This window comes from Petromyzon marinus, unplaced genomic scaffold, assembly GCF_048934315.1.
Source record: "Petromyzon marinus isolate PM22_M1 ecotype Great Lakes invasive population unplaced genomic scaffold, UKy_Petmar_22M1.pri1.0 PM_G_Scaffold_20, whole genome shotgun sequence".
Taxonomy (NCBI): Eukaryota; Metazoa; Chordata; class Hyperoartia; order Petromyzontiformes; family Petromyzontidae; genus Petromyzon; species Petromyzon marinus.
The window spans coordinates 2,614,877-2,625,482 of NW_027422762.1; the positions used below are offsets into that span (position 1 = coordinate 2,614,877).

The 10,606-nt window shown below is 52.7% G+C and overlaps 1 protein-coding gene across 1 annotated transcript; it reads right to left on the reverse strand.

The window, feature by feature from the left end:
* Nucleotides 1-5,186: 5,186 nt before the first annotated feature.
* LOC142912444 (uncharacterized) lies at nt 5,187-9,211 on the reverse strand. Its single transcript, XM_076060643.1, has 3 exons — nt 9,131-9,211; nt 6,533-7,262; nt 5,187-5,209 (listed from the first exon to the last, which is right to left on the reverse strand). The coding sequence occupies exons 2-3, from the start codon at nt 7,221-7,223 to the stop codon at nt 5,187-5,189; spliced, it is 714 nt and encodes a 237-aa protein (XP_075916758.1). The 5' UTR covers nt 7,224-7,262; nt 9,131-9,211.
* Between the last annotated feature and the right edge of the window lie 1,395 nt (nt 9,212-10,606).

Genomic DNA, 10,606 nt, shown 5'->3' on the forward strand with positions numbered 1-10,606 from the left:
CCTCCTCTGTCAGCCAGGGTCTCTGGGGAGGTCTGGACCGCGTACCCAAAGCAGCCATTACAGCTGCATGAGTCACAGTCCTAAACCTCGCCCATTTACCCTCGACATCAGGAGGAGTCGGGGACGATGCCAATCCCAGCCGCAAGCGATGATGAAATTCTCGCTTGCAACTTTCATCAGATAACTGAGACCAGGCCACTTCAGGTCGGAATGGGGTCCTGGGTGTACACCCACCACCGGAGTGGAAGAATGGCAGGCGCATCTTACAGATGACTAGTCGATGGTCAGAGGGCAGATCAGCTCCACGGTAGGTCCTGGTGTCAAGGACATGGGCTCGCATCCGCTGGTCCGTCACTATGTAGTCCAGCAGATGTTCTTGCTTGGACCCGGCATGCATCCATGATGTTGTGTGGATGCGCCGATGCCGGAACAGCGTGTTGGTAATTACAAGCCCATGGGCTGCACAACAATCTAGCAGCCTCCTACCGTTGTTATTGAGCTGATCTGGCCCATGCCCTCCAATCACTCCAGACCAGGTGCCAGTATCATGACCAACTCGGGCATTAAAGTCACAGACACAACACACACAGAGACACACACACAGAGACACACACACAGAGACACACAACACACACAGACACACACACACTGAGACACGCACACAGAGACAGACACAACACAAATGTCTCCCCGTGTAGTCTCCCTGACGGGCTGCGCGAGGCTTACAGACACACACACACACACAGAGACACACACACAGAGACACACACACACAGACACACACACAGACAGACACAACACACACACAGACACACACACAGACAGACACAACACAAATGTCTCCCTGTGTAGTCTCCCTGACGGGCTGCGTGAGGCTTACACACACAGAGACACACACAGAGACACACCCACACACAGAGACACACACACAGAGACACACACACAGAGACACACACAGAGGTACACCCACACACAGAGACACACACACACACAGAGACACACACACACAGAGACTCACACAGATACACACAGACACACACACAGACACAGAGACACACACACACAACACAAATGTCTCCCCGTGTAGTCTCCCTGACGGGCTGCGTGAGGCTTACAGAGACACACACACAGAGACACACACACAGAGACACACACACACACACACAGAGACACACACAGAAACACACAGAGACACACACACAGAGACACACACAGACACACACAGAGACACACACACAGAGACACACACACAGAGACACACACACAGACACACACAGAGACACACACACAGAGACAGACACACACACAGACAGACACAACACAGAGACACACACACAGAGACACACACACACAGAGACACACACAGACACACACAGATACACACAGACACACACAGAGACACAGACAGAGACACACACATAGAGACACAACACAAATGTCTCCCCGTGTAGTCTCCCTGACGGGCTGCGTGAGGCTGACAGAGCCCGCGCGTCTTTGTGGGCCTCAGGCTGTGAGGGCGAGAGGTCGGCTTCACTCTCTCACTCACCGCCCTCGTTGTTGTGTCGCCCGCTCTCGTTCACGTTTTTGTTTTATTATAGTCGTAGTAGTTGTTGATATTACAGTATTAGTTATTATAGCAGTTCATGTTTTTACTATTGTAATTGTTTATATTATTGCTGTTGTAAGTTGTTGATGTTATTATTAGTGTTATAGTTATGATTGTAGATGTTGTTATTATAGTAGTTATACTTATGATTATAGATGTTGTGGTGATGGTGGTGCTGGTTGTTAGTCTCCTCAGAACACACAGCCGCCTTCTCCCGCCAAAACGCGACACTCTGGTGGTGGAGGGAGAGGGTCGTGGGCGAAACCAACGCGAGCAGCGGGCGAGGGAGGGGTGAATGCCACCGGCGAACTTAAATTGTTTTAATTTAGGAGGGTACACAGCAAACCCCACCTTTCACTAACGCTAGCGAGCCCCTCTTGCTTCTTGTCGCTATGGATGAAATAATTAAACATCAAACAAATTCGCTACATTTATTCAGCTCGTCTTGAGTTGATGCTTTTCATCCCCCTCCCCCTCTCCGGGCTATACTTGGTATAGTCGGAAACGCAGCAGCGCCTTATCTAGTCTATGCTATTTACCATGGGCCTTAATCTGGGCTATGAAATAAAGTTCAATGTCACGTACAATGGAGCTGACCAATTAAAAAACACCCACAAAATATCAACACCACGTGACTCGTGGTGGGAGGGGGGTTGCCATCTTGGTAAGGGAGAAGCCACCACACACCCCCCTACCCAAGATGACCGCCCACACGTTGTTTGACTGGTTGTTGGGGAGAACCTCTGATAGCCAATAGCGACTATTAGGCGACTATTCACACTCGACTATTGCGGAGCTGTAGAAGCCCATCACGCTTTTACCCCGTCGTGGTCTTTGCGCAGGCAAAGTGAGTTCTCAGGCCCGTACGGGCGTACAGCCGTTTCAATACGGGCAAACAACAATACAAATCCGTGTCGATTTGTTTGTGTTTCTTCCTTGTGATGGGACTTTGTAGGATTAACGTTGAGATTTATAAGGGGCACGGGGTGATCAGTAAGGTCTGAATTGGTCTGTAATAAGGTAGGGCACTGATAAGGGGTTGACAGCTGTGTAGTGTATAGTGTAGTATAATGTATAGGATGAACGTTGAGATTTATAAGGGGCACGGGGTGATCAGTAAGGTCTGAATTGGTCTGTAATAAGGTAGGGCACTGATAAGGGGTTGACAGCTGTGTAGTGTATAGTGTAGTATAATGTATAGGATGAACGTTGAGATTTATAAGGGCCACGGGGTGATCGACAAGGTCTGAATTGGTATGTAATAAGGCAGAGCGCCGATAAGGGGTTGACAGCTGTGTAGTGTATAGTGTAGTATAATGTATAGGATGAACGTTGAGATTTATAAGGGCCACGGGGTGATCAGTAAGGTCTGAGTTGGTCTGCAATAAGGTAGGGCACTGATAAGTGGTTGAGAGTTATGCTACTGACACTAACGGTGTGACTATGCATACGTAGTCGTTCAGAGTGTTCAACGTCGGCCTGGGTGCTGCGGTCGTCCAGGCGGGCACCGTTCTGGCCCACGCAGTGGCCGCGTGTCGCGGGAAGGCCGGCGAGGCGACCACAGATGTCTCGTGGCCACGGTGAAGTGGAGGAGCGAGCCGGGCGAATCATGGATGGACGCGCTGCGCTGCAAGAATTCCGATTTTATCCGGCGAGCGGCGGGGCGAATTTTCAAAACATTTTCAGTCAGGGTAAATATGACACTTTGGCCGCACGTCCCTGATGGCAGCACCGCATTGACACGGGCAACGCTGCTTCCGTACGCCAGAATTCACACGGGCTCAGTCGTCAGGAGGAGGACCACGTTCGCCACTGCGGTCGACGAGGGGAGCTCACGTTGTTCCCGTTAAGAAACACGATGGGAGTCTGCGGCTTCGCGCAGATTTCCGCCAATTGAACAAGGTCTCGGTGGCAGATGCACACCCGCTCCCACGGATGGACGATTCATTGGATGCCCTGTCGGCTGTGTGGGTTTTCTACCACACTTGACTTGTCGTCGGGGTGTTGGCAGTTGCCTCTTGATGAGAGCTCTAAACCAAATCCTGTGTTCTGAACACCTCGGGCTCTAAATTTTGATTTAAAGCTTTCGTGACTGCAGTGATTCATATTCTTAGCTCTTTCGGTAAAGTCACGTTGAAGGGAAACAATAAAATAATAAAATATATATAATAAAAACATTCTCACGAGGTTTCGACCATAACGCAAATGGTCATCATCAGTTTGTGTTATGGTCGAAACGTCGTGAGAATTTTTATTGTTTTATATATATTTTATTATTTTATTGTTTCCCTTCAACGTGGTGACTTTACCGAAAGAGCTAAGAACACCTCGGGCTCTGTTCCAGTTTAATTGTCTCCCGATGTGACTCCACTCGGCTCCTGTCACGTTCCAGCGACTCACGCAGCTGGTCCTAGCAGGCCTCCAATGGGACTCGCGCCTCGTTTATTTGGACGACGTGATCGTCTTCGGACGCACGTTCCAGGAGCAGCGGCCGCGATCGGTGTTTGTTCAAAGTTCGGGCGGCCAATCTTACGTTTAAACCACAGTCAAGTGTCACCTCCTGCAGACATCGATTCGCTACTTGGGGCGCGTCGTCAGCGAGTCCGGGGATAGCCACGGACCCCAACAAAACTGCGTGCGTGCGCAACATGGCCAACCCCCACGTCGGTGGGTGACGTTTGCAGATTTGTCGTATTACCGCCGCTTTGTGCCCAAATTTTGCAAAAATTGCAAAACTGCTCCACGCTCTCACCGCGAAAAGGCCAAAGATTTCGGTGGGGGGGGTGGAGGAGGAGGAAACCTCGTTTGTCACGCCGGGGGACGGCCTCGTGACTGCTTTGTGATGTCATACACCAACGTGCATTGAGGCCCTTGTAAGGACTGCTTTGTGACGTCATACACCAACGTGCATTGAGGCCCTTGTAAGGACTGCTTTGTGACGTCATACACCAACGTGCATTGAGGCCCTTGTAAGGACTGCTTTGTGACGTCATACACCAACGTGCATTGAGGCCCTTATAAGGACTGCTTTGTGACATCATACACAAACACACCACATCCGGGGGCTCGCTCTAATGAGTTGAAAAACATTCCAAGGGGCAATTCAGTGGCCCTGTATCTACACAAGTTTTTTGGGACGACCTCCGGAGGGAGAATACTAGCGGGGGGGGGGGGGGGTTGATGACATTAAACGCCAGGAGGTCCGCGGAGCCAGAAGCAAAGATGACCCAAGGCTGGCCCCATGAATCCTCAGGAGGCGTGAAAGTGGCAGGAGCTTTGAGCTTTTGATGCGTCTAAGAGAATTAATGAAGCAAGGTAGAAATTCCTACATAACAGGTACCGTGTACAAACTTCACATTCGTCAGTCCTGCACAGACAGATTCCGAGTAGTACTCGCAATCAGCCTTAAGTTGAGATTTGCAGAAGCAAAAGCTCTGATCAATTAAGAGTTCAGTTATTGCTCAAGCAGATGAAGTATCACTGAAAGTTTTATTTTATTTTTTCTTAATATTTCGAGTCACTTGCAGAGTCAAGGACCTCAAGAAGGTGTACTGCACTAAGCTAAGAGTTTGTGATAAAGTTAAGACTCGTGACAAATGGAGACTTGAGTCGCACACCGATAACAAGTGCGCATTAACTTATTGTCCAAGGGATAGGCTGACCGGGTGTTCAACTCCCCACACTCGCCTCGGCACTCTCGCAGGCCAATGGCAATTTCTGGTTCGGACTGCAGAAGGTTGGAATCGCACCACCAGGAGCAGGCAACAAGCAGCAGTGGTAGTGGTGGATGGATGAATTTTTATTATGAACGGGTGTTGATTTACCTTGCATCAACACCATCATCAACATCACTAACAACATTCAAAACATCATCAACATCAAAATCATTAACACCATCTTCAACATCATCAACATCGTCTCTCTCTTTCTCTCTGTCTCTTTGTGTCTCTCTGTGTATATCTCCCCGTCTCTTTCCCCATGCCTCTCCCTATCCATCTCTCTGTGTGGCCATGTATCTCTCTGTCTCTCTGTGTCTCCGCTGTCTCTGTGTCTCTGTATTTCTCCCCGTCTCTTTCCCCATGCCTCTCCCTATCCGTCTCTCTGTGTGGCCATGTATCTCTCTGTCTCTCCGTGTCTCTCTCTGTCTCCCTGTCTGTGTCTATCTCGCTTTCGGTTTGAGCGGTCGATGTCCCGCAGAGGGCGGTGGAAATGATAAAACATTTTTTTTTTACAATGAACATTAAGTAAATACAATTAAACATCCCGGCATCGAGTTGCAGTTTGTAAAATTAACTCTCAAATTACGATTCTCGCTACGCATCATCACACGGCGGATATACGCACAATCGTCGTGTTCGGCAAAGGAATGACAAATCCTCTTCAAGTCAATATATTAAAATATGATCGCCCGTGAAGAACCAACGGTGAACGAGCAGTTAACAATGAACACCGGCAAAGTGGCTCAGTGGAAAAGGGGGCCAGATTCAATCCCTGGTTGACTCAGCCCATCAACATCACAACTAAAGTGAGCACCACTCTGCAGGGAAGTGAACCTGCAGTGTGCCACAGCTACCGCGCTCCTTTCCTCTCGCACATCCAGCCCTCTCACTCTCTCCTTCATTTCTACCCCACACCTCTCCCTCCCTCCCCCCCGCTCACCCTCTCCTTACAGCACCCCGTGTCCCTCTCACTCTCTCCCTCCCTCCCTCTCCTGGCCTCCCTCTGGGCTCCTAATCGGAACGAATCTCCCCAACAATCTCAACAGACCCCTCTGCCTCTCTCCCTCTCCACCTCCTCTCCCGCCCTCCCTCTCTCCACCTCCACTCCCACCCTCCCTCTCTCCACCTCCTCTCCCGCCCTCCCTCTCTCCACCTCTTCTCCCACCCTCCCTCTCTCCACCTCCTCTCCCGCCCTCCCTCTCTCCACCTCCTCTCCCGCCCTCCCTCCCGCTCTCTCCCTGTCGGTTCCTAATCGGCACGACCCTTCCCGGCAGCCCCACGGCGCCCACGGCTGCGGCGATCTGCCGCAGCGTCCGTCTCTGCTCCGCCGCCGCCCCCGTCTGCGGCCGCCCCCCCTCCACGTCCCGGCGGCCTCCCTCTCTCGCTCTCCCCACCTCTCGCCTCGTCGCCTCCACCGCCCTCTCCACCAGTCTGTCGACCGTCCTCTTGTTCTCCCTCGCGGCAATATCAAACCGAGCTTGCTGCGCCTCGGTCCTTGACCGCGAGTCGCCGACCCTCTGATCCACTCGCCTCCTCGCGTCTGCCTGTCTGTCCCACGCAGCCCTCTCCGCCTCCAGCCTCTCTCTCCCCGCCTCCTCCCTGTTGAGCGTCCTCTCTTCGCCAATGGCTCGTCTCACCCACGCCGTCAGCAGCCTGGCTCTCTCCGCGTTGGGCATCGCCATCTCCACGTCCTCCCCGCGGGGCACCGACCGGTTCACTAGCCTCCTCACGGGCATCTCTCTCCGCCACTGGTCCCTGTCTGCGATGAGCCCCTGTCGGGCCCGCACGCCCGCAGCAGCCGGCTCTCTCCTCGGCTCCCTCTCGACCCCCCTCTCTCCCCCTCGCCTCGCTTCCTCCTCCCTGCCGCGTCCTCTCCTCGCTCCCCCTCCCCTCTCCATGGCGCTCCTCTGGATGCCGCTTTGGCCCACACACGCTTCCTGTACCGTCACAAACATTGCCATCATCGTCAAAACACAAGTACACACACAGATACACACGCAGATACATACACACACACACAGACACACACACAGATACACACGCAGACAAACACATATAACAATAACCGCCATTCACCACTAAGTGGCGGTGATGTCACCACGACGCTTGTGCCAGGCAATGTGCACCCTGAGGCCACGTGAAGTGTCGAACGCCCGCTGGCAGGAGGTCACGGGCAGACCCAGGTGCCACGGGTCGACTGACTGAGATGACTGGCTGATGCACCACCTGTGCCCCCTACTGTGTCAACCCGCTGTGCTTTAGCCACCCGGCGCTCCGCTCGTTGTTGTGAGCGTCGCTCCTCCGCCCTCCGTTGTTGTTGGAGGGCGACTGCCTCCAACTGCCCAGTAGCGTCCTTCACGAGTCTCCTCCACAGAGGCCGATCTTGACACCGCTGGTACCGGTCATCGGCAAGTCCACTCAGCTCCACGTCCCCCTGTACCACATCACTCCATCTCTTCTCTAGCCCGTGCCGCGCCCGATTAGCCCCCTCAATCCGGCCGAACAGAAGCTGTTTCGGCATGCAGTGGCTGGGCATGCGGGCTACATGACCCAGCTATCGAAGCCTTGCCCGCCGGAGGAGCTCACCGATGGGACCTTGCCCAGATCTTTCAAGGATTTGTGAGCTCCTCACACAATCCAGTCTGGTTAAACCCAGGATGGATCGCAGGCAGGCCAGCCTAAATGTTTCTAACCGGCGAAGGTGTTCCATTAGGGGGGTCCACGTTTCGCAAGCGTAGAGAAGGGAGGGAATGACCGTGGCCAAGAAGACCTGAAGCTTAGTGCGGAGCGACAGACCAGGTAGCTTCCACACAGCGTTACGCAACTGATGAAAATATATTGCCGCTCGACTGATGCGGAGTGAGACCTCTGCTGTTAAACTGGAGCCAGTCATAAGCACACTGCCCAGGTATGGGAAACTCTCCACTCTCTCCACAACTGCCCCATCACCGATTGGGAGTTGTGGGGGTGATAGTGTCCGATGGTACAAAATACCCAGGCAGGTGCTTAGTTTTGGTGGGGCTGATGGTAAGGCCCCACCTCTTAGTGGCACGCTCCAGTCCCAGCAGCAGCGTCTCCAACTCCTCCTCTGACTGAGCAGCTATTACCAAATCATCAGCATACATAACGTGGTTGAGCAATAGGGAGCCATCCCTTGACCGCACCCGGGCATCGATCAGCCTTCCATTATATCTGTACCATATGGAGATTCCCCCGGTACAACTATTGAAGGCTTCACGAACTACGTGGTCAAAATAGATGTTAAATAATGTGGGAGCCAGAGGACACCCCTGTCGCACCCCAAGGTGTACAAAGAATGGCTCTGACTCCCGGCCACGTAGTTTTACCCGGGCCCGCTCACCATCATGAAGGTCCTTAATGATCGTGAGCAGAGGGTCAGGTACTCCAAAAGCATGAAGCACAACCCAGAGCCCAGGCCTACTGATGGTATCATAGGCCTTGACCAGGTCAATAAAGCAGAGATGTAGGTCTTGTTGGAATTCTCTACACCTCTGCTGTAGCAGACGGACAGAAATATATGGCATCTGTGCAGGACCGCCCTATCCTGAAACCGCATTGGGGCTCCGCAAGCCTCTCCTCAGCGTGCCTGGCAAAGCGATGCTGAATAATCCTTGCCAGGACCTTTCCCGGCACACAGACACACACACACAGACACACACACAGACACACACTCACAGACACACACACAGACACACACAGACAACGCTAACCGCTACACTGCAATGAGTTACGCTTCCACGTGCGAGGATCACGTGACAGATTTGACGTCACAGCACCAACTTACCCGCTTGAGGCTGAGTCGACCTAGGGGAGGGCCCAGGAGTGCTGCTGCTGCTAGTGGTGGTGGCCGTGAGCGGGAATCGAACTCGGCTCGCGCGCTCAACGACTGCGCGTGTTGGGGGAGGGGCGCACCTCTGGTTGGCTGTCCCGGTCACGTGACGCACTTTAACCAATCCGTGCAACGTACATATTTGGGGAGGAGCGCACCGTCTGGTTGGCTGTCCTGATCACGTGACGCACTTTAACCAATCCGTGCAACGTACATTTGCGAGGTACGCACCTCTGGTTGGCTGTCCCGGTCACGTGACGCACGTTAACCAATCCGTGCAACGTACATTTTTTGTGAGGGGCGCACCCTCTGGTTGGCTGTCCAGATCACGTGACGCGCTTTAACCAATCCGTGCAACGTACACGTTTGGTGAGGGGCGCACCCTCTGGGTTGGCTGCTTGGTCCCGGTCACGTGACGCACTTCAACCAATCCGTGCCGCGTTAGCAGCAGTAACGACAGAGCTGGGTGTTTGTATTAATTATGGCTGTTACACATTTCACTCTTGTAGAGTGGCAATGTCGTTAGTGCAAGGCAGAGTTGGTAGTTAATTGTAGTGTCATTATTTTTTACAATTTTGTACAAGTAACATGATAAAGCGTTATCTTTCAGCTGACCAGAGTTTTGATGAGTGTTAAGAGATTCACATTTGTATGCAGCCTTTGGCAAAGAGGCATCTGTGGGGGGCTAGTGCCCCCCTCCCCACTCCTCATTACGTGGGGGGGGGGGCTGATCTCCCCCTCCCCACTCCCCGTGAGCGGGTGGGGTGTGACGTCAGCCCCCCCCCCACCACTCACGGCTGTTTAAGAGTTAATTAATGATTTATACTAAGCCGTCGTGTCAACAAGGCTGTGCCACGACACGTATTGAGTACAATTCTTAAAGATTGTGTGTCTTGTGTGTGTGCGTTGTTCCTCAAGGCTGGGATTTAGAATGAAACCGTGCGAATTTTTACCGTGTTCATATTGTCATCTTAATTGGAAGCTTCCTTCATTAACAGAACTTCCCAGTTTGCTGAGAGAAATATCAAATAGTCCGCTCAACACAAATACAGTTGTGTCATTTTAATAACGCACGTTGATATTTAGCGCCTGCTAGTGATGCCAGGGCTGGGCACACAGGAAGGAGTTTGTGCAACAGCGTTGTGTAACAGTCTGATTGTGTACATCACAGCCTGTCATAGACTTGGTGGTGGTGGTGAGGGTGGTGATGGTGGTGGTGATGGTGGTGAGGGTGAGTGAGGGTGGTGGTGGTGAGGGTGGTGGTGGTGATGGTGAGGGTGGTGATGGTGAGGGTGGTGATGGTGAGGGTGGTGAGGGTGATGGTGGTGGTGATGGTGGTGATGGTGATGATGGTGATGGTGGTGAGGGTGATGGTGGTGATGGTGGTGGTGGTGAGGGTGATGGTGGTGATGGTGGTGGTGGTGAGGGTGA

Coding starts and splice junctions, on each gene's coding strand:
- LOC142912444 (XM_076060643.1), bottom strand. CDS start 7,223: ATGGAGAGGGGAGGGGGAGCGAGGAGAGGACGCGGCAGGGAGGAGGAA. Junction 5,210..6,532: donor GAGGGAGGGCGGGAGAGGAG/GTGGAGAGAGGG, acceptor GTGCGACTCAAG/TCTCCATTTGTCACGAGTCT.